The following is a 24,610-nucleotide window of genomic DNA, read 5'->3' on the forward strand; positions in this document are numbered from 1 at the left end:
TTATAGGCAGACCACCTCACATCAAAGTTTACTACAGTGAGAAAAATATTAATATTCTCCAAAGAACTTTGTGTCAATATTTGCAAAACTATTTTTTAATTTACTGACAACTGAAAGAAATTATTACAAGGCAATGAGTGTCAATAATCAACCTAATTTCAAAAGTCCAATGCAAAAGCCATTAGACTGTCATTCTCAATTACTTAATTTACTGTCTGCCAATAATTTAACTAATATAGGTTAATGAGTTTATACATTTTACACACATAAAACCTATCAGGTTATACTATGCTGACTCCTCTAAAATTCCTTAATGGGAAAGAAAACAGATCCTTTGAAAAAATTTGTAATAACATATTAATTGTTATTTTATGGATTATATCCAAAGAGACTTGGCTTCGTAAAACTAGAGACAAGGAGTTAAGTCTGGTGAAAACATTTCTAGGTTTGCTATTAGCTTTTTCATTTTAGGTCATGTCATCATTTAGTACTCATTCATTTACCCAGGACAGAAAACACTTGTGCAAATTATCCTGGCAAGATTTTATGGGGCTCTGAGACATCTACTGTAACTTTATGGACTGAGTTTATAAGGTTAGGAACTTATAAGTGCTATTTCCTCCTAGGTATCATGCATATCACTTTTGAAAATGTATTTCCAGTGACTCGCATATAGACCCTTACCTAGTATAACTAAATCCAATGTATATATAGATAATAAACTCTAAGATTTTCAATAAACTAAAATTCTCCAACAAAACATAGCCTAATTCTCTGATAAATAAGATAACCTTTAAAGTATCCAATCTTAAAGAATGTGATCTATTGACAACTGTCTCCCTCACTAAATGAGTAACATTAATAAGAACATTTGAGTACATTTAATATTATATGAGATATGAATCACTTTACATGAATTACATTTCTGAATCCCCATAATAACCTTACAAGGCAAATGTACTATCACATTTTAAAATATGCAGACTGTAGTTCCCAGAGATTAAATAACTTGCCCAAGGTCACGCAATTGATGGGAACACCGTGTGGGATCTGAACCTATCATGCTTTGTACTTTGCTTAGTACCCTGCTTAATTTAACTTTTGTTATTTGGGCACGACTAAGCAGAAAAATGCCTTTATAATTTATAGGAACATTTATTTAGTTGTTTTTCTCTAGTTTTAAATACCTGAACTTCCATTAGCTGTTAGGCAGACGTGATGACCCGCATAACCATACTACATCCAGACTTAAGAAATCTTCACGATTTTCGCGGCCTCCTGAAAATGGGCAATGAATGCTTATCTATCCCTCCCTCCCTTTTTCCTTCTTCTTCAACTCATTCTATTATCTTTGTTATTATATTTATGAGTTGACTTTTTCTTTTTCTTTGAAACATACAATTACAATCAACATCTCTGTGTATAAATGTTTGGTGCTGGTTATTTTTTTAGAAATGGATTCTGGAAATAAAATTACTGGGGAAATTATGAGAACATTTCCAGGTTCCTTGATATTTGATGCCAGAGTGCTTTCTAGGAAAGTTGTAAAAATATGTATTCCTATTAGTTGTATATAAGGATGAACAGTTCATCCTTTAAAAATATAAGTAATCTTAGGAGAGACAATTCATCATGGATTTCTTGCTGTGAATTAACGGAATTGATTTACTTGCTCCTTAATAGCAAACAAAAATTGGTTTCATTACGGGAAAGATGATTTCCACTGGAGGAGAAGGAAAGAGAAAGTTAAGATAATTTTGGAGTGTGCAACAGGGATAGGAAGTGGTTCTTTCAGTTGAGGACTGAGTGGCCAATGGACAGTACGAAAAGAAATGGACATGCTCAGAGGGGAAAACAGTTGTCTATCAGTAAGGTAAACGAGGTAAGAAGATATCAAAGACCATCTTTAAAGTTGGCTCTGAAAACATGAAGTATAATTTCCTATACCTTCATATTGGCATACTGATACGGATTTTCTTTAGCAAATAGGCAATGATAAAAGTTTTACTGGGTTTTAACATGTTAGCTTCTTTATTTTCCCCTATTCATTGCTGACATTGCCTTTCTTTTCATCAGTATGCAAGATATACACTTAAAAATATTTGGGGGGGATATTTTCCAGAGTCTTGGAAGAATTGAATATATTCAAGTTTTAATAATAAGAGTCCATAATCATTCATTAAATGGAATTGACTGGAACTCTGTAATTAAAAACTGCCTGCCAGTTTAAGGGCACAGCAGGCATAGAGCAAAATGACAGATACTCCAAATAACCAAAGATACAGATCTAAAATGAGCTCTAACTTGTTCTCAGATCTGCTAAGAAGGGGAATCGTTCCATAAAGTAAACTGAAATCTAAAAGATCTCTGTTTGTGGATACAGGTATGAACATCGTCTTTTTCCCTGCAGAGATATAATCATGAAATAACCAATTCCCACTTTTTTCTTCATTGTATAAAGTGTCCTGTGGCAGACTGTTCCTTTTATTTACCAGGCTTCTAGAAACATTTATACTTTTCAAGCTAAAAAGGTTGTTTTTTAAATCATCAAATAACAGCCTTCAAGGAATGGTTTCTTCAGCAAGAATGTCACAGGATTCAACTCTTAAAAACCTAAGTAACAGTATAAAAACTCTAAGTATATTGCCTAATATAATCTAGTATCCTTTTTCTGGTATCTAGATGGTGTATAAAGGAAAAGAAGAAATGCAATTTAACCTTGTAGCAATTCTCCATTCTTTCCCAAACTTAAAGAGACATTCTAATCTAGCATAATCTTCATTGTCCTATGTGTTGTAAAATAACCTTTTCTTTCAACAAGGCATTGAACGAAAGCTATAGCGCTTCAAACAAGAAAGTCATCCCTTCTGTTAATGTAAGTCGAACGTCTTTTTAGAACAGCACAGGGTTTTAAATAATGGCTTTCTTCTTAAAACCAAAGCCAGACTTCTGGCTGAAAGAGGGTACAGGGAAAACTTAGCATAGCAGGCTTGAGACTGCTGTCTTTAAAATGGCCTGCTTGCAAGATTGGCCTTTGGCTGACATCAGGAAACTTGAATGGTAAATAGTTTCTACACTGATAGAAAACTTTCTTTCTTTGAGAAAGAGTCTCACTCTGTCTCCCAGGCTAAAGTACAGTGACATAATCTCGGCTCACTGCAACCTCTGTCTCCAGAGTCCAAGCGATTCTGGTGCCTCGGTCTCCTGATTAGCTGGGATCACAGGTGTGTGACACCACGCCTGGCCAATTTTTTGTATTTTTAGTAGGGTAAAGAGTAAATGTTCCGGGGTGAAATACATTTGAGAAACATTAAGGTAAAATTAGATTTTTGGCAGACTTACTTAAAATGATACATGCACAGTGGGTTTCCAAAAGGGGCATACAGAATGTGGCAAATTTCACAAAACCATTAGATCACAGAAATCTTCTTTATATGAAGCAAAGCAGGACCAGTGCTTTTCTGTTTTAGTTCTAAAAGAAGGATCAGATACCTGCTTCATATAAACTTCAATCTGAACCCACTAATGACTGGGGATACCAGGATAAATGACCACAGACTTCGGCTTCCAGAACTTCATATGTTAACAGGGAAAAGGAGTAAAATGATAGAATTGTTTATCTCAAACTCTGCAAGACAGTATAAACAAGGGACTAACCACCACCTCCAGGTGGGGAACTGTGAAGGGATGAATTCATAAATGAAAGGGCATATAAAAATATCTGGCATATTTTAAGCACTAAAAATATTTGGTTGTTATTACTTTTTAGACTGTCACAGTTGGTTGGTTTAGGCGAAGGAAGAATCCCATGAGTCAGACAAAGGAGGGAAGAGAGAGTCACAGAGGCCCTGGAGAACACAGAGTGTAACATCAGATGAATGAGGAGAGGCAGGCAGGTGCCCCTGGAGGTCCTCCTGTGTGTCTCACTGGGAGCTCTTCAATGTAAAGGGCAAAGTCTTGCCCTTTCTAAAAGCCTTCAGTATGTTAAACAAATTCAAACAAAACAAGCTTCAAAAAACATCGATGGCAATAAAGTCAATTTAAAAGGACTATGATTGAGGCAAGCATAAGAATTAAGGTATACTCAAGAGATGGTTTCACATAATGTTCCCCTGGCAGTCTCATCATTCCCTTGGTGAGATGCTAATAAGGGTTAGACAGCCAGTCTAAGGAATATAAAGTGAAGAACCTGTCAGTTGTCAAGGGAAACTACCTGTCTACAATTCCCTTAGCAAAGCCTTTATATCTTAGCATATGTTAATTAGACTTCATGCTTAAGCCTAAAAATTTATTACACTCCAGGCTTTGTTTCATTTTGTTTATATTTTTAAAGGAAATATATCAAAAAATGGAGTTGAGCTTTATATATTTTGTATAGTTTCCTCTGTTTGGCATAATAGTCAAACTTAACTAACTTCACAATTTCTAACAGTCCAGTTTGTCATTTTCTCTAATTAATTTTTCATCTAAAAGTTGTTGGCATGTGGCTGAGAAGAACTGAAAAAAGAGACGTAGTTAAGAGTAGAAAATAATAAGATTCATGAGATTAGGTGGATCAATGCAGATGTTTTTAACTGGAGATTCTGTGAAATGGAAATAGAATCAAACCTGAGGCTTGATCAAATTCAAAAGGATATCCCAAGCAATTCTGATTATGAATCACATCTACATTCATAAATTATGCACTTACAAAGATGAAGTGTTTGAAAATATTTTTAAAAAGCAATGTTACTGAGAAATAATAAAATATTAAAAAGGTCTTAAGCAAACAATTTTAGGAAGTAAAATAAAATACTACCAGCTGATATTAAAATAGTGCTTTAGAATTTCCAGAGAACTCTACCTGTATGCCATTATTAGATCATTACTAGAAGCACATGAGAAAGTTGGGGATATAACACCATGATTTAGTTTCACGTGTGGTGGTAAGATTTTCATATATGTAAATTAACAACACAAATGTAATTTGCACTTAGTTCAAGAAAACAGTCACTTTTCTACTTATAAAAGTCTAAAAACTAAAATGCACACTGCTAACAGCCAAGATTAAGTAATAGTCATTTGATATCCACACTTGAATGTACCCTCCACCCAATAACCCGTCCTCCCCACTATTTGAGAGTCAATGGGTTTAAACTGGAATTAAAATATAAGCACTTTCTGCTTACCCTCAGTAGCCCATTTACGAAAAATCAGACATTCTATTCAAATGCCAACCAGGTGACAATTTCCAATTATTTTGACTGAGAAAGTTATATTTAAACCCAAATCCCCAATTCCTTACAATGTAACTGAAGCACATTTATACAAGTAATAGCCATTATGATGAAATGTAAAATGACGAGACATTTTCTGCTACTGCATCTAACATTCATAGCATTTTCTATTTATAAAAGGGAGCATTGGGTTTTAAAGATGAGATACACTACCCCTGCCCATCGAGAGCACTCTTCAAAAAATTGGGTATGGCCACGCAAGTATTCAATGACGATGTGAAAATACTATACAAAATAATGGTTTAATAAGATATATTCTTCAATAATTCATGCAATTTGCTTTAAAAAACCCTTATCTTTCCCAAGAGGGAAAAAGATACAATGGAAGACAGGAGACAAAAATATGCCTATGTTTCTTTCTCCATTCCTCCAGTTTATAGTGCTATAACTACCAGGGGACCTGGAATGATCTTATTATCTCTGTAACAGAAAATCTGTGGTTCAGCATCGACTCACCCTTTCTGCTAGCCTCATTCACCATATATACATGGGCTCAATGTTTTCCTTAATCAAGCTTGCTTTCATAAATACAGTTACAATGAATCTTTGGGCACCTTCTTGCAATATTCTTCATGCTATGTTCTCCTAAGACTTGGAAGGATTAACAAGAAGATAAAATCAGAACTTGGACCTAGAGTCCTATTCGTGACTTATGACTAGGGTTGTTTTCATCACACCATCTAGAACATGGCCTTGTGTTGACAGTAACACTTTCTGGAATGGCAAAATGCTCATTGATAACACAAAGAAAAACATACTAAAAATCTGCCTATACCCTTGCTAATTTCATATTACCAAATCACTCGGATTCTTCAGTGTTCTATCTTGGCTCAATCCAATATCTTATAGGTAGTTTTTATTAATAGGTAATTTAATAATTTATCAGTTTAAAAGGTTTTGATCTTTCATGGTCTGGTCCAACTATCACACCTTTACCCTTGCTGCCTCAAAATCAACGGTTTAGAGGGACATACTGGAAACATAATATAAAGTATTTGATTCTGTTGTTGACTGTTATCACATTGACAGTGATAGTAGCATTCATTCCCAGGGGTGCTACATATCCAGTGCAAGGAACAGCTGTTTTACCCAATAGGCCAAAGGCGTTACCTGTTGAGAAGCAGTAGCAGTGACCCAGTCCCAGTTCTAACAACATTCTCTCTATAGAAAACATGGGCACTGATCCTAAAGCTGTCTCTCACTAGCTCTACCATTTTGCTGAAGTCGCTTAGCTTTCTGGGCCTCAGTTCCCTCATCAAAAAATTGGGATAAAGAATGTTGTTTAATTTCTTCTATTTTAAATTACAGTAGGCCCTTCATATCCACAGGGGATTGGCTCCAGGACCCTAGAGAACATCAAAGTCTGAGGATGCTTAAGCCCCTTAATAGGCCCTGCATATCCCAAGGTTCCCTATATACTGTTGGATGAATCATTGGATACCAAGGGTTGACTGTATTTCATATTTTTATTACATTTACATATTTTAACTCCTATCCTATAAACCTTCATTAATGGCAAACCCTTGTTATTCTGTAATTTTTTAAGGTATTAGCTAAATCCTGCAAGTAGTTCCTTAACCCCCTAAATATTAAGGAAACATGTTTAAAACTCCCTTTCCTAAATCCATTGAAGACCCAACAGAATACAATAATGAAAGAATATCAGGAGTTTGATAAGATAGCATAGTTTCTTCTAACGTTCTCAGAAAATTAACATGGGGCTATGCATAATAGATAGACTGAAGTAGGTGATTTTAGCTTTGAATCAAAGAAGCACTGACTGACCCAGAAAAATGAAAAATAAAATATCAAGAGGAAAATAAGTAAGAGATATTCCTCATTCTGAGTTAATAGTAGTGAACCAGGCAGAGAGGAGCTAAGACAAACAGGCAAAAGGGAAAGCACCAAGATGTTACAGCTACCTGAAAACAAGGACTTTATAAATTCAGGACTGTACACCAGTTGCCAGGCTCAACGCTTTGTATGAAGAAATGTTGGCTACACAATCCACTTTCTGATTTTAACAAAGTTTTGGTATTTTAAATTTCTGACTTTACTAGATTCCCAGTTTCACCTTCATTGCAAACCCAGACCAGGTGGGGAGGGGTGTATTTGAAAATGAAGATAACCGCCTTTCAATTGTGAAAGCGCGGTGTAAAGGCTGTTTAAGTTGGAGATAATGGCTTATATGAATCGTGTGTAATGTTGCATTAACTTGTTGTAATTATCATCATTATTAAAACTACAGCCAAACACTCACCATGTGCTCTACAGGGCACATTAACTGTATAAAAGACATCATCTGTGCCCTCTAGGAACTTAGACTAAAAGTTCAAAGCAGTGAGTTCAACACTGATACATGAAGAAAGTGGATTATACTGTATTGACCTAGAACTAGGCAGTTCAAGAATTAGAAGATTCAGCTAAATCTTACTTTAAAAACTAAACCTCAACAAATATAATTTAGTTTTTAAGGTTAAAATAAAGTGAAGCAGGAAATATAAGAGAAATTCATCAAGGGGCATTAACTCAAAAATTTCCTCTATCCTTGACCCTCATTTTACCGCCTAACATATAAAAAGGCTGGCTTCCCCTCTGTTCTTATCTTGGATAGGTGTGATCAGGCTGGCACTTCTGATTTTGGCAAGCCAGCAGCATTAAAGAAGGGGGAGAGGAGTCACACCTGACCAGATCTTCAACTTGTTTTTTGAGTATGCTTGTCTCTGCCTCTCTCACTGTTTCTTCTGCTGCTGCAAATATGATTAATACCTATGCATTTGTAAAACTCTGCATTGTAAGCAAGGCTGTGACTTTTCCATCCCAACGAGGTTGAGGTATGGAGTTAATGAGAAGGGAGACTGGGGGGAATGAACAGGAACATGCCAATGTTAAAGTAATTGAGCATGAATATCAAACACTGACTTGGGAACGGTCTTCATTTGCTGAGGGAAAGTCTGATCAGCTGGTGGGCAGATGGGATGTGCAGAGACCTGCATTCACCACCAGCCCCAGAATTTCCATATCATCACAGGACATACCTTATAAGCAAAGCACCTTTGTGTTTCCACCTAGAATCATGTTTCCTTTTTTTTCTCTTCATTTTCCTACCTTTTTCTCTTCCCTCCTTCCTTTCTGAGAAAGGCTCCTTCTCCTCTTTATGAATTATCTCATCTCCCCGCAAGCCTCATGAAGAATTTAAAGTTTTGTGATTTCAATACCTGATGTTTCTTTTTTAAAAAATACATACTTTACTAATGCCAGTTTAGAATTAAACACAGATGACGGTGCTGTGGCTAGTATTACTAATGCTCTAATTTTTATTTGAAAAACTCTTCACTGTCTTCCAAAACCACTGAGATCTTAAATTACTGGTTACTTTAATACACTCCCACGTGACTTATATCATTCCCAATTAGATCATTGATATGTTCTTAAGTGGCAAGGATCTTTGAAAGATTTGCATAATAATGAGAAAATTAACACCTTTTCAAAAGATGTAGGTTATTACCAATCTCAAGTTGTAGCGAATAGTTTTACTCAAAACAGAGTAATAATAATTTCAAGAAAACTAAATGTTAAAGAAAAAATGTTAGTCCTAAATTCCAGTGAGTACACAATTATGCATTTTTACAAAAATTCATTTACAAAGATGATTTTAGCAGAGTTTACAAAACCAAAAAATGCACACCTGAAATGTACATTAATTGGGAATTGGTTAAATGAAATAAGACACATTCATTAAATGAAGTTAAAATGATCCATGAGAAATGCATAATAATGAGAACATAGACAACAATTGTGTATTATTAAATGAGCATATATAAATTATAAGCGCTTTTTAAATATATATGTTTAAAAGATTAATTTTTACATAATGGTAATAAAATTTCCCCAAGATTGTGTTCCAACTTGTCATTTTGTAAGTTCCAATTTTTTTTCCTCATTAAACTTTTTTAATGGGCCTCAAAATTCTGCGACAAATTTTTGGTCAAGTTGTTTCCATTAAAAAGTACTGATTTTAAAAACTAGTAACTTAAAACTGTCACACACAAAAAAGAAAACCAACGTGGTCCACAAAACATTCTCCTTTCCTTCTGTAGGTTTTATGATGCATTGTTATCATTAACCAGTCTTTTACTACTACACTTAAATGGCCAATTGAAACAGTTCTGAGACCATTCTTCCACCACTGATTAAGAGCTGGGTGGGAGGTATTAGGGATAATACTCATTTAGCCTTCTGAGCTTTCTGGGGAGACTTGGTGACCTTGCAGCCTTCTTGTCCACTGCTTTGATGACACTCACAGCAACTATCTGTCTCATAGCACGAACGGCAAAGCAACCCAGAGGTGGATAGTCTGAGAAGCTCTCAACACACATGGGCTTGCCAGGAACCATATCAACGATGGCAGCATCACCAGACTTCAAGAATTTAGGGCCATCTCCCAGCTTTTTACCAGAACAGCGACCAATCTTTTCCTTCAGCTCAGCAAACTTGCATGCAATGTGAGCCGTGTGGCAATCCAGTACAGGGGCATAGCCAGCACTGATTTGGCCTGGATGGTTCTGGATAATCACCAGACTAATGAAGCCAGCTGCTTCCATTGGTGGGTCATTTTTGCTGTCACCAGCAACGTTGCCACAACGAACATCCTTGACACACACATTCTTGACATTCTTGATATTGTCCCCAGAAGAGCTTCACTCAAAGCTTCATGGTACATTTTGACAGATTTTACTTCAGTTTTAACATTGACTGGAGCAAAGGTGACCACCATACTAGGTTTGAGAACATCAGTTTCCACTCGGCCAACAGGAACAGTACTAATACCATCAATTTTGTAGACATCCTGGAGGGGCAGGTGAAGGGGCTTGTCAGTTGGACGAGGTGGTGGCAGGATGTGATCCACGACCTCAAGCAGTGTGGTTCCACTGGCATTGCCATCCTTACCGATGACTTTCCATCCCTTGAACCAAGTCATGTTAGCACTTGGCTCCAGCCCATTGTCACCATTCCAACTAGAATTGGGCACAAATCCTACTGTGTCAGAGTTGTAGCCAGTTTTCTTAATGTAAGTGCTGACTTCCTTAACGATTTCCTCGTATCTCTTCTGGCTGTGGGGTGGCTCAGTGCAATCCATTTTGTTAATACCAACAATGAGTTGTGTCACCCCCAGTGTGTAAGCCAGAAGGGCATGCTCTCGGGTCTGCCCATTCTGGGAGATACCAACTTCAAATTCACCAACACCAGCCGCAACAATCAGGACAGCACGGTCAGCCTGAGATGTCCCTGTAATCATGTTGTTGATGAAGTCTCTGTGTCCTGGGGCATCAATGATCGTCACGTAGTATTGCTGGTCTCAACTTTCCACAAGGAGATATCAATGGTGATATGACGTTCATGCTCAGCCTTCAGTTTATCCAAGACCCAGGCATACTTGAAAGAGCCCTTTCCCGTCTCAGCAGCCTCCTTCTCAAATTTTTCAATGGTTCTTTTGTCGATGCCACTGCATTTGTAGATCAGATGGCCAGTAATGGTGGACTTGCCCGAATCTACGTGTCCAATGACGATAATGCTGACATAAGTCTTTTCCTTTCTCATTTTGGCTTTTAGAGGTAGTCTTCATGACACCTGTGTTCTGGCGGCAAACCCGTGGCGAAAAAGTGTAAGTTTCCACTTTGAATGTATATTACAATTGCTAAAATAAAACACTATAAAAGGTAACCAACCAATGAGTTTATCAATGTCTTCCTATACATCGTGAAAATTGGAAACAACATAGAAAAAGCAACCATATGAGAAAGATCTTGAACAAAAAAGTGTTTATAATTTACCTTAGTAGCGTAGTATTCTCTGACTTCAGGCCTAATAGAATCAAAGTCTCCATTGATGAATTCAGGCAAAAAGCTGAAAGAAATAGTAAGTCAAGTAAGTCAAATAGTTATTTCTATTTATTTTTGAAACTTTAAAACTGTGGCCAAGTGTCGTGGCTTGCAACTGTAATCCCAACACTGAGAGGTTGAAGCAGGAAGACTGCTTGAGGCCAGGAGTTCAAGACCAGCCTTGGCAACATGGCAAGACCCTCTCTCTACAAAACAATTAAAAAATTTAAAAATGGGCATGATGGTGCACACCTGTAGTCTCAGCTACTTGGGAGGCTACACGGGGAGGATCACCTGAGCCCAGGAGTTCGAGGATATAGTAATCCATGACAGCATAACTCCAGGCTGGGTGACAGTGCAAGACTCCATCTCTAATTTAAAAAATAAAAAATAAAACTGTGATTATAAGGACCAAAGAGAAAAGTAATATACTCAGAACAAAACCAAAAACACAGGAACTATTTTTAGAGAGAACAGGATGTTATACCATATACTCCTGGTTTCAATGACGGAGGCAAACAATCGGTATCCAACCAATTCATCACCCGAGTCACAATGTCAGAGAATACTTATCGTTTTCAACAAATACATAAAAATTAAAGGTAATTGGTTTAAAAAATCCTGACAGAAATACTCATCTTTGCATATTACCTTGTACATATATATAAGGTTTTACATTATTGCACCTCACCCAAGTTCAGAAATTTCAACAGATAGGAATAGAACAAATGATCACGAGGATTCTTTGAAATTCTGTGCCAAGCAAGAGTCAGTTCAAAGACATTTTCCAAATATTCTATCGACATATGTCTAGAAACAGGAATCTTTTAGTTAAGTCTGAAATACTACAAGAGTCAAGGTTATTAAATATAGAGAGAGATTCCCAGATGTGGTTGTTTCTAATAATATTACTACTGCCTTTACTTTTCTCCCTGCTATATTTTTAAGTCATTTTAGAAAGCATACCTTACTCCATCTATTATACATAAGCCATCATTTGCTATTTTTACATAAAATATTTACATGACCTGGTAGAGTTTCTTCCCACTTAAAACACCTAATTGTAGAGAAATAAAACATCCCTGGATTTCTCAGTAGTATGCAGAAACCCTTAGCCTGCTGAGCCTCAGAAATGTATATGATACAAAGAAGGGAACGGTTGCTTTCACTTCCTGTAAAAATATTCCACCCTTCACATGCCATGAGAATTAAAACTGTAACCATTTATCTAGTTAATTGCTTTGATTCAAAATACTAAAACTTCCTAGGTCTTCTCAAGAGGGCCAAATTGTTATCTGATGAACTAGGTCCCTAGCTAAAGAAGACTGAGGTGTTATATTTCTGGGTATTACATGTCAAAAAAGGTGAAGCCCCAGAACTTGCAGAAAACTCTATGTCATAATATATAAAACATGGGGGGTGTCATCTGGCTCCTGGAGACATTTTATTAATATACCAAAGGGGTTAGGATTCAGGTCCAGAAAATTTCTAAGGAGACCCTTTCAAGAGGGGAGAAACACAGCTGTATATTCTACTTAGTAATAAGAAAAATAAAAAATAAAAATATATTGCCTTATCCTTCACCTATGGGTGTGCAACTACCAGCAGAGGACAATGGACCTGGCCGTCACTGCTTGGGCCAAGGGGTAACAAACTAGGGCAAAGGGGACGAATGTTATGACACATCTCTCTCAGAAAATCTGATGTGTGAGTTCAGAAGAAAATTAATACAGACAAAATTTGGGGGAAAAAAATACTAACCTTGTCCTTTAGCACATTTCTTTTTGTAAGGTTCTTGACTCAATTGGCAATATTATTTCTGAAGTCAAACCTAATCTAACTGATATCTGTGTTGGGCCACCTCTTCTTTGTGTTACCACAAAGATCTGTACCACATAAACTCCTTAGCTCGGATGAGCTAGGCCCAACTATTTTTTATTAGTTAATTCATTCTACAAATATTCTCTGAACACTAACTATATGCGAAAGACTACAGCTAATTTCAGAAAAAAGTAGAACTGGAAAGTAAATGTGAGTACTTAGGTGTTTAAATCACATCTGGTTTCAACATCTTCCCATAAGTTTTCTTCCTGGAAACTTCCCTGTACACCGTATCTATTACTTTCAATTTCATTTTATACCTATTAAGGTAAATAATTTATACCTTACCCCTGATAGGACCAAAAATGGACTATTAAGTTTTTTCTCTTTATTTTTTCTTGTCGTATGAATTCATTCATTTTCAAAGTTTCTTTAAATGCTTCCACCCATCACCATATAACTGCGTGCAAATTAATACTCAGATGAATCACAGAACATAAGGGCTGGAAGAAATAAAAGAAATTACCCTTCTAATATCGTCTTTATCCTTTCTGAAGAACTGAGACCCAAGACGTCAAGGGCATTTTATCTGTAAAGCCAATGTCCAATCTATTTCACCAAGTAAAGCAACCATTTAAAATTAGGACTCTGGGTCTGGTTCAAGCAATATCCTGGGAAGACCGACCTTATGTTGCTCTCCAAATTTTAGTCTCTCAGATCTCTAGAACCAATTTGGCAGTTTCCAAATAGTATATTGATTTTGTCAATAAATAAAAACGAAAAATAAAAGCTGATACACACAGGCAACTGAGCATCTATCCCCTTAGGGACAAACCATCCTGAAGACAATGAGGTCTCCCTATATCTTACACTGTGAGTAATGAAAGGAAGCATTCATGCAAATTCACTTATATTTTAGTGGAAAATATTAATAGGAACACAAACTTATATAGGTAGTAGATACCTAACTTCTGGTAACTTTTAATAAAATTTTCTCCAATGTAACATGTATGCTTTCAAATTGAATCAAGATGCTTATTTCTAAGAAGACCCATGCCAAAAATACACCTGGCATTCATGCTGAGATGACTAAAATAATTATAACTTTTCGTCATATAATGCACTCGTTTTTGAAACTTGCTGAAATGTACTTTTTGACGCTGCAATTAAAAGCCCATCTCACTTTTCCTGAGGTGCCTGTTGCCATGGTGCCTGGGCATTCTGAAGAGGTACTTACTGAGGATGACACTTCACAGAAGTAGAAGAGCTACGTTATGATATAAATGACAGTTTACACAAGCAGATTATTTTCAGAACTCTTTGGGGACTGATTACACATAGCAACTGACTAGGGGTATATGGATTTGTGTAGCCACTGACCATGTTTCTACCTACTGTCGACTTAGGCACACCGATCTATCTTTTCTTTGCTATTCTCAATCTATGAGAACTGACTTGTTAGTACTGAAAGGTGTTCCAAACTCTCCACAAATGGCCCAATCAGACTCCTTTAACATTTTCATTTTAACTCTTACCATACTGGTCACTCATTCATTACAAAATAAGAGTCTAAAAAGTACTGAGATCAATTAGTGAACTTAAGATCCATCACACGTAATAATCAAGAGGGAGGCTGATAAATTTAGGAAATATTCTAAATATAGTAGAGTAGATAGAATATAACTACTGCATTTACAGGGCCTTTCCTGATACTATTGAAGGAGACTGTCCCTCCATAAAGCTGTTTGTTTTGTTTTGTTTTGTTTTGTTTTGCCCCCAGGAAAGACACTATTGTTCCCTTAAAACTTGAATGCCACTAAAATCTCTTACTTTCCATTTCATTTTAAGCAAGTTCTATGTCCTCTAGCTTCTAATAGATGGTAAGGCCTCTGAAGCAGGATCTGTCTCTGATTGATCTTGGTATGCCCCAAAGGATGAAGGACACTGACACTGAAAATGATATAATAAGATGACGAGGTAGAGAAGGAGAAAGGAGGGAAGAAGGAGGAAATGAGGCAGGGGCTGAAAGGGAGAGAAGAGGAGTAGGAGGAACAAGGAGAAAAGGAGAAAAGGAAAGAAGGGTGAAGAGGGGGGAAAGGGTGAAGTGGGGGAAGAAGAGATAGGAGGAGGTGGAAAATGGTACAAAGAGGAAAGCCAGGAGAGGAAAGGAAGGACTAGAGGGGAGTAGAAAAGAAGAATGAGGAAAGAAACATTTACCAGGCATTTATGATTACAACTGCCCTTCCCCCCACTCCCTAGCTTGTGCAGATTATTTAAGCTTTCTGAACCTCATGTCTCCATGTATAAAATGAGGATAATTTAGAGTGCTTGTGAGGATTAGGAGTTAATATATGTGAAACACTTGGAAAATGCCTGGCACACAGTAAGCACAGTTTGAGCTGTTCAGCTCAAAGAAAAATTACTGCAAGTGAAGTTAAGTAGTTTGCCCTAGATAATAATAAGAGGTAGAGCCAGAACTCAAACCCAGGCAGTTCAATCTTTGTTATTTAATGGCTAAGTATACAGCCTCCCACATACACGCATTTACGAAACAGCACAATGACGCTTTTGGTAGAGAAGGTTCTCTGCATAAATGTACTCTTTCCTGCTGATTTTATTAATCACTAGTAATTTGGTCAACCTATATAGTTTATAAAGGTTTCCCTGAGGCACAAGAGAAAAAGGATTTGTGCTAGTGGTACCAGAAAGAAGGACAGGATTTTGAGGACAGACTATGTTAGGAGAAGAAAGTTTGGGAATATTGTTGGAGAAGAGCATGACTACAGACCTAGAAAGACAGTAGTAGTTGGTCTGAAAAAAGAAGGAATGAATCATTTAAATATTTGTGCTAATATTCTCCGTAAAATCATATAAACTTGGTGGTGGGGGAACAAGAGTGACACAAAATATAATATATAAAAATGTTACCACATTTTAACTGTGTTTAGAAATACAATCAGCGCAACTATTTTCAATAAATAAGTCTCTAAATATAATAATAGTGCCAAAAGATATGTAAATATTTGTGTAACTTTGGGTAAAAGACATTCTTAGGAAAGACAGAAAACACAACAATAAGTAAGCTGACAGATTCTGTAAAAATGTAGCAATATGTTAATAAAAAGATAAGGTCAAATTATAACTTTTACATATGTAAAATATATAACCCATAAGAACTGCTGTCCTCAAGACACAGAGAGCATCCAAAAGTGGTAAAGGAAAAAGACACAAATAGAAAAAGGGCCAAAGTCTATTCACACCAGCAGTAAGTATATGAAAACATGGTAAATCTAAAATAATTATCAAGGAAATAAATTTTAAAGCAAAAATAGAGTACTTTCTTTTACACCAAAACTCAAAAATTGAGAACAGTGAAGTGGGTATTGACAAGGCTGAAACAGCGAAAATAGGCACAAACACAGACTAGTGAAGTCGTGACTAGGATACTGCCTACAAACAGGCAATCCCACTTGAGGAATCCATCCTGGCTTTTTTGTTTGTTTGTTTTTGTTTTGTTTTGACAGTACCTAGGATATCTGCACAATAAAGCAAGGGATATAACAAGGAGAGAAAAAAACTGAATGTCCAACAACATAGGGAAGGTGGAATAAAACATTATGTAACCTGTTAGGGAAAGCAGGCAGCTTTTAGACGAGCTAACCACTGTCTACCGCTCTAGGGGGAATGCCCATCACATGTTACTAAGTAAAAAAAGCCTAAATATATTTGTGCATTTTTGTATAAACACAAAGGAAGTTATGGAAGTGAATGATTCAAGCTATTCCCACTGATTATCTCAGGGGATGGGATTAGTTTTTCTTTGAAAAATTTTATAAAGCATACCTTAATTTAATAACCTAAAAGAAAATTAATAATGCCACTTGTGAAAGCAAATAAAAATGTGAAGGAAAATGAAAAATTAACTGAAAACTCTTAGACTCTAAGAACATTAAATAGTACTTAGCAGCCACTGAGGTTGTTATAAATGACTTTAGTTAAGTTACCCAAAGAAGACAGTGTTTTATCTCTTAGAATAATTGATTGCATCGTCTCAAACTGTCTAGCCCAAGATTCATCACAAGGCAGAAAATAACACTGTTTCCCAAAATAATTATTTAAGGATGTCTTTATATGCTAACGACATCCAGAGGGAAAAAACAGTAACAAAAACATTAACAAATGAAATATAGATAGAATCTCCGTATCACACAGTTACAATAATGATTGGGGAACAGAATGAGGATGGATCAATGACAAGAAAAAATATATAATTTTGCAGAAGATCTCTTGATTGAGACAAAGAGGGAAACACAGAAAAAGCTGCCAAAAAGGGGAAGACTTGAGGGCTCTTACCCTAGAGAAAACCTTCTAGGAAACATATTTTTTTGAATATTTGTTCTATGCCAGTCTCTGTATTTTATTCACACATTTTATGTTTATTAATTCACATAATTTTAGCTAATTTCCATAACACTCCTATCAGGCTGATTTTCATCATCCGAATTTTATGGTGGAAAGCCAGGGCTGAGTCATATGAAGCCACCTGCACTGGTGTTACACAGATTCAAAAGGTCTTCTCTCCTCCTCCTCTTCCTCCTGCTTTCTTCATTGAACATATGCCCTTGACTAGCATAGAGAAGTAATCCTGCTCCACCTCCTGCACAGGATGCAATTTCACCTCTTCCAAAATCCTGGCCCTTGTCTGTAATCTGCTTTGCTTGCGTGCCCAACAGAGGTGCACAGTCATCAAGCCGCAGCAGGAGGGCAATGCAAAGTTGCCCCACAGCACAAGTGACAGGCCCCCAGGCACACTCTCACGTGAAGCTAGGTTCATGGTTTGTTTTAATGAATGGAGAAGTAGGGAAGGGAGGCACCATCACAAAATCACATGAGGCTTCTAGACAGCGTATTTCATTCTAGTTAGTAAACAAACAAATCGAATATTCAATTCCACAACTGAGCAATCAACATAAGCAATGTAAATTTTATGGGTTAGTAGGAAATGAAAACATACAGACTGCTACTTCCACCCCTGCAATGGGAATTAACCTCTCACTGCAGCCACTTAGAAAACCACACAAAAGAAGTAGAAATTCAGACAGTGGAAAATGACAGCTCTGGGAAGTGATTACTGTATGATTCTATAATGGTGGATGCATGTCATGTATTTGTCCAAATCTATGCAATGTAAAACACCAACTGTGAACCCTAACGTATACTACAGACTTTGGGTGACAATAACGTGTCAATGTTGGTTCCTCAATTGTAAAAAAAAAAATTGTATCACTCTGGTGGGGGGGTGTTGATAATGGGGAAACTAGGAATGTGTGGGGACATATGCTATCTTGGCCGTCTTTGTATCCTTCTCTCAATTTTCCTGTGAACCTAAAAACTGCTCTTAAAAAATAGCCTTCCCCGTTTCTACTAAAAAATACAAAAAACTAGCCAGGCGATGTGGCGGGCGCCTGTAGTCCCAGTTACTCGGGAGGCTGAGGCAGGAGAATGGCGTGAACCCGGGAGGTGGAGCTTGCAGTGAGCCGAGATCGTGCCACTGCACTCCAGCCTGGGCGACAGGGCGAGATTCCGTCTCCATAAAAAAAAATAGCCTTAACAGAATGCGCAATGGATCTGAATAGAGGAGAAAACAATCTGGCAATAAATGATTAAACACAGAGTTATAATAAAAACATACAGCAATTTTATTCCTAGGTATATACTAGATACAGAGAGAAATGAAAACACATGTGCATACAAAAACCTTCTACATTACAATTTGGATGAACCTTGAAAACATGCCAAGTTAAAGAAGCCAGGCACAAAAGTCCACATAACATATGATTCCTTTCATTTGCAAATACCAAAGAGGAAAATCTAAAGGGACAAAAAGTAGCTCAGTGGTTGTTAGGGCTGGGGGAAAGGAGGAGGATGATAGTTGAAGGGTACAGGTTTCTTTCTGAGGTGGTAAAAACGTTCAAACTTGACAGTAATGAAAGAGAGTTCCTGTTGCTCCGCATTCTTGCCACCGCCGAAAATGGAGATGGTTGCAGTTATCTATAAACATCAAAAACCTCTGGACTGTGGACTTTAAACAGGTAAATTATTTAGAATATGGCTATATCTGAATAAAACTGTTAAAAAGTAGTACAAAAAACATTATCAGATAGCTTCATCTAACTGGTATTTCTAGAATACTCCAGCCACCACCAACAGATATGCACATTCTCTTTAAGTTGCACATGAAACATTCTTCAAATTAGATACCATTCTAGGCCAGGGAGCAACATTTTTTTAACTCTTTGAAACAGAATTTCACTCTTGTTGCCCAGGCTGGAGTGCAATGGCGCATTCTCAGCTCACTGCAACCTCTGCCTCCCAGGTTCAAGCAATTCTCCTGCCTCAGCCTTCCGAGTAGATGGAATTACAGGCATGTGCCACCATGCCCGGCTAATTTTGTATTTTTAGTAGAGACGGGGTTTCTCCATGTTGGTCAGGCTGGTGTCCAACTCCCGACCTCAGGTGATCCACCTGCCTCAGCCTCCCAAAGTGCTGGAATCACAGGAATGAGCCACCGCGCCCGGCCTTACAATTTTTTTTTTCTTAAAGAACGAGACAGTCAATATTTTGGGCTTTACAGGCTATAAGGTCTCTGTCACAACTGCTTAACTTTGCCATGGCAGCATGATAGCAGTCGTAGAAAATAAGAAGACAATGGGCATGGCTGTGCTCCAGGAAACCTCTGTTTAGAGTAGTTTGCGAACCCCTGTTTTAGGCCATAAAACAAGATTCAGTCGATTTAAGAGGGATGAAATCATAAAAAGTATGTTCTCTAACACATACCTTTCTTCCTTTTCTCCCTTCTTTAATCAACTGTAATTAGTACTCTCTAGAATGGACTATGACTTCTATCAGAATTAGTTGAGGCTTTAAAACCTCCATTTATATAAAGCAGGTCTGTATTAGTCCATTCTCACACTGCTATGAAGAAACATCCGAGACTGGGTAATTTATAAAGGAAAGAGGTGTAATTGATTCACAGTTCCATATTGCTAGAGAGTCCTCAGGAAACTTACAATCACGGCAGAAGGCAAAGGAGAAACAGGCACCTTCTTCACAGGGTGGCAGGACGGAGTGAGAACAAGCAGGGGAAATACCAGATGCTTATAAAACCATCAGATCCCGTGAGACTCACTCAGTATCACAAGAACAGCACAGGGGAACCGTCCCCATGGTCCAATTACCTCCACCTGGTCCCACCCTTGACACACGGCGATTATGGAGATTACAATTCGAGGTGAGATTCGGGTGATGACACGGAGCCAAACTGTATCAAGATCCTTGAATAACGTCCTTTCATTCAAGGTCATTTCCTTATAAGGTTGATGAGGGAAAAACCTGGCTAGGGTCATTGTATGTACAGGGTCTGCATGATCTCACCAAGTCTATGTGGGTTTTCTCTTAAGTACTCTGGTTTCTACCTACATCCCAAGATGTGCACGTTCGGTGAACTGGCTGTCTACACAGTCCCACTATGAGAGTGAGACAGACAGAGAGAGAGAGAGAGAGAGAGAGAGAGAGAGAGAGAGAGAGTGTGTGTGTGTGTGTGTAAGTGTGCCTCAGAGCAGAATGTGTCCTGTCCTGGGTCAGTTCTTTATCCCCTGAGCTGCCCAGAGAAGCTCCAACTGCCCATCACCCTGAACTGAAATGAGCTGGTAAATAATTATCTTACTAGTTTTTATTGATCTTTCTTCACTTGATCTTAGCTAAAAGGCTGAGAAGTGATTTTTATTGATTTTTCTTAAATGTACATATAGCTCATATTTATTTCAGTGTTAAATATTAGAACTGTTTGGTCTTTATTCAGAAGTTTGGTGATGTTTTTGTGACCAGAAATATGCCGTAAGAACTTAACTCTTGCTGATATAAATTAGCCTAGGGTAAAATGGGTTTTCTCTTATGTCATTTTGCTTAAAAACAGTTTCTAAAAAACTATCAACAATGTTAAAGATCTACTGTACACAATAATACTGATATTAATTGAAACCAATTATATTAAAGCAAGTTAAAAATTTTAATTTTCCTACTCATATTGTATCTTACTTATTTACACTAGTTTAAGTTGTCCCACTAGATTATATATTTAGATCTTATATTTAGTATTTATTCATATTATATTTAATGAATATACAGCTAATTTTGAAATATTTTATAGTTCAGGCACACATAAATTTTGAAAAAGATACATTTTAAAAAGTCACTTCATCATTGCCTTACATTATAATTTCAAATTTTAATCAGCACCTAAAATGTTACATAAAGATTATTCTTAATATATAACAGTAATTTCATAATCACATATTTACTTTAAAAATTTAATATTCAGTGTAACATTTGCTAAGACACTATTATACTAGGCTTAGTATGCTTTATCCGAAATTATTTCATTGTATCTCCAATGCTAGCAGTTTAGTATTATACATTTAGGTGGCAGAATGTGTTGTCAGTAACTTTCATGACTCATGATGACAAATTTTCCCTATAGGAAAGAAAATGTTGGGTCTGCTTTCACGGTTTTGCTAGGATTTCAAGGTTCAGAAAACTCTATATAAAGTGACCAGCAGCTTATGGAAATGAGATTATTTCCAGTCTAGAGAACCAGCTTACATTTTTAATTAATGACCTGTCTAGTTGAAGAAAAGGAAGGATGAGATCTAAGGAAGAAAAAGATAAAGTCAATAGCAAACCTAAGGTTAAAAGGTTTTCGATGAAAAGCAGTTTTAAAATTTACTATCAACTCTTTGCCCAAAATGTACTGTCCCCTTTGCTCTAGAAAAAGAAAGATGAAATCACTAAGAAAATAGGACAAAGGAAATAAAAATTATAGAATATAAACAATACATGCACAGAGAGCAAAAACTGTGCACACACAATTGTATACAATTGAATTAGGTACTACATATGAGATAAACAATACTTTAATTTTTATGTACTACATATAACCTAGCAAATTTTCTCTGAGGTGATTAATACGGCAAGAACAGGAGTTTCTCTGAAGATAGTTTCTGTACTAAATCACATGTGTTATATGATGTGATTCCAAAAAGCAAAATTTATAATTACACTTAAGCACACAGACTATAGTCATTTTATTCTCTTTCATCATTCCTGAAAGATCCTGAGAAAAAGAAAAGTGGGTTGCCATTTACTTAATTAAGGCTTACTGCTGCCCATCTAAACACACAGCAAGCAGAATGATTTAATATAAAACTCTTCTAACAAGTCACCACCATCTATTCCTATAAAGATAGGCAAGTCACTAAGGCATTCTATATAAGCTGATTCACTCAACCTTTCTAATCGTATTTCTCAACATTCTCTTGTGTAAACAGTATACTATCTTAATTTTAAAATAAAAAACCAGTATGTGAGTCTTATAAATAACAAGAATAAGAACAATATTTTAGACAGAGTTTGAGATTATGGAATATTTCAGGGTCCAAGTTCAGCTGAAAGTTGCAAATGCAGAAGGAGAGCTCAGGAGAGGCCAGAGCCAAAACTACACACTGGTGAATCCTCCATATATAGGATACTTAATCAAATTCATCAAATATTTATTAAATATGTATTTTATATACACTAGACTACCGATACAATAGTTGTCACAGTCACAATAGGTTTGAAGTCTAAGAGTAGGGATAGACAAGTCAGGCCATCATGGAACTGACACTATAAGTAATGGACAGAGTGCTACAGTGGCACACAACAGTGCAAGGCTTGGGGGAGCAAGCTAGTAGGAGAAAAGGAAGGAAAGGCTTCCTAGGAATTGATACGACAAGAAAAGTCCAAATAAATAAATGAAGCCATGGCAAGAGGGTGAGAGAGAAAAATAATACCCACATTCAGGGAACGGAAAGAAAAGTAGGAAGACAAAAGTGTTTGTAAAAGAAATGGTATGAAATGAAGGAGAAGCAAGGAAGACCACCGAGGCCACTTCATTTCTTAGCTCACAGCTTGCTATGGTCTGAATATTTATGCCTCCCCTCACCAAAATTCATATGTTGAAACCTAATTCTCAATGTGATGGTATCAAGAGGTGAGGCCTTTGGAGAGGATTAGGTGAGATTAGTGTCTTTATAAAAGAGGCCTGAGGCTGTCTGCCTCTTCCACTATGTGAGGACAAAGTGAGAAGACACCATTTATGAACCAGAAAACAGTCCCTCACCAGACACAGAAGCTGCTGGTGCCATGATCTTGGACCCTGCAGGCTCCAGAACTGTGAGAACTAAGCTTCTGTTGCTTATGAACCACACTGTTTATAATATTTTGTTATAACAGCCCGATCACTTAAGGGCAGTATTGTCATGTGTGAATTTGATCCTGTCATCATGATGCTAGCTGGTTGTTCTGCAAACACATTTATGTGGTTGCTTCGTAGTGTCACTGATCTGTACGTCAGTGTGTTTTTGTAGTGGCTGGTAATACCACTACAAATATTTCAGGGTCCTGAAAAGGACCATGTTTAGTGCTTTCTTCAAGAGCTCTTGCAAGGCCTGGTGATGATGAATTCCCTCAGCATTTGCCTATCTGAAAAGGATTTTATTTCTCCATTGCTTATGAAGCTTAGTTTGGCCAGATATGGAATTCTGGGTTGGAAATTTCTTTTCTTTAAGAATGTTGAATATTGGCCCCCAATCTCTTCTGGCTTGTAGAGTTTCTGCTGAAAGGTCTGCTGTTAGCCTGACGGGCTTCCCTTTGTAAGTGGTATGGCCTTTCTCTCTGGCTGCCCTAAACATTTTCTCTTTCATTTCGATGGTGGAGACTCTGCTGATTATGCGTCTTGTGGTTGATCCTCCCATGGAGTACCTTACTGGGGTTCTCTGCATTTCAAGAATTTGAATGTTGGCCTATCTTGCTAGTTTGGGAAGCTCTGATGGATGATATCCTGAAGTGTGTTTTCCAACTTGGCTCCCTTCTCCACATCTTTTTTGGGTACCTCAGTCATAGGTTCAGTCTCTTTACCTAATCCCAAATTTCTCAGAGGTTTCATTCATTCCTGTCATTCTTTTTTCTGTATTCTTGTCTGCCTATCTTATTTCAGTAAGACAGTCTTCAAGTTTTGAAATTCTTTCCTCTGCTTGGTGTATTCCACTATTGATACTTGTGATACGTTGTGAATTTCTCATGTTGCATTTTTCAGCCCCATCAGGTTGGTTATGTTTCTCTCTAAACTGGTTATTCTGGCTATCAGCTACTGCATTGTTTTTATCATAACTCTTAGTTTCTTTACACTGGGTTACAACATGCTCCTTTAGCTCAGTGAAGGTCATTATTACCCACCTTTTGAAGCCTACTTCTGTCACCTCAGCCATCTCAGCCTCCGCTTAGGTCTGTGCCCTCGCTAGAGGGGTGCTGCAGTCATTTGGAAGAAACGAGGCACTCTGGCTTTCTGAGTTTTCAGCAATGTAAGTGGGCTGAATGCCCCAATTAAAAGACACAGAATGGGAAGCTGGATAAAGAGCCAAGAAACACTGGTATGCTATCTTCAAGAGACCCATCTCATGGGCAAAGACACACATAGGCTCAAAATTAAGGGATGAAGGAAAATTCACCACGTAAGTGAAAAACAGAAAAAAG

The 24,610-nt window shown here is 37.1% G+C and overlaps 1 protein-coding gene and 1 pseudogene across 1 annotated transcript in view; both read right to left on the reverse strand.

The window, feature by feature from the left end:
* TPK1 (thiamin pyrophosphokinase 1) overlaps positions 1–24,610 on the reverse strand; it is a 382,381-nt gene that overhangs the window by 188,608 nt on the left and 169,163 nt on the right. The window contains exon 5 of the mRNA XM_073009463.1: positions 11,111–11,183. Within this exon, the coding sequence (XP_072865564.1) occupies positions 11,111–11,183 (73 nt within the window). The remainder of the gene's footprint in view (positions 1–11,110; positions 11,184–24,610) is intronic.
* Positions 9,489–11,185, reverse strand: LOC103227161 (elongation factor 1-alpha 1 pseudogene; annotated as a pseudogene).

This window comes from Chlorocebus sabaeus, chromosome 21, assembly GCF_047675955.1.
Source record: "Chlorocebus sabaeus isolate Y175 chromosome 21, mChlSab1.0.hap1, whole genome shotgun sequence".
Classification (NCBI taxonomy): Eukaryota; Metazoa; Chordata; class Mammalia; order Primates; family Cercopithecidae; genus Chlorocebus; species Chlorocebus sabaeus.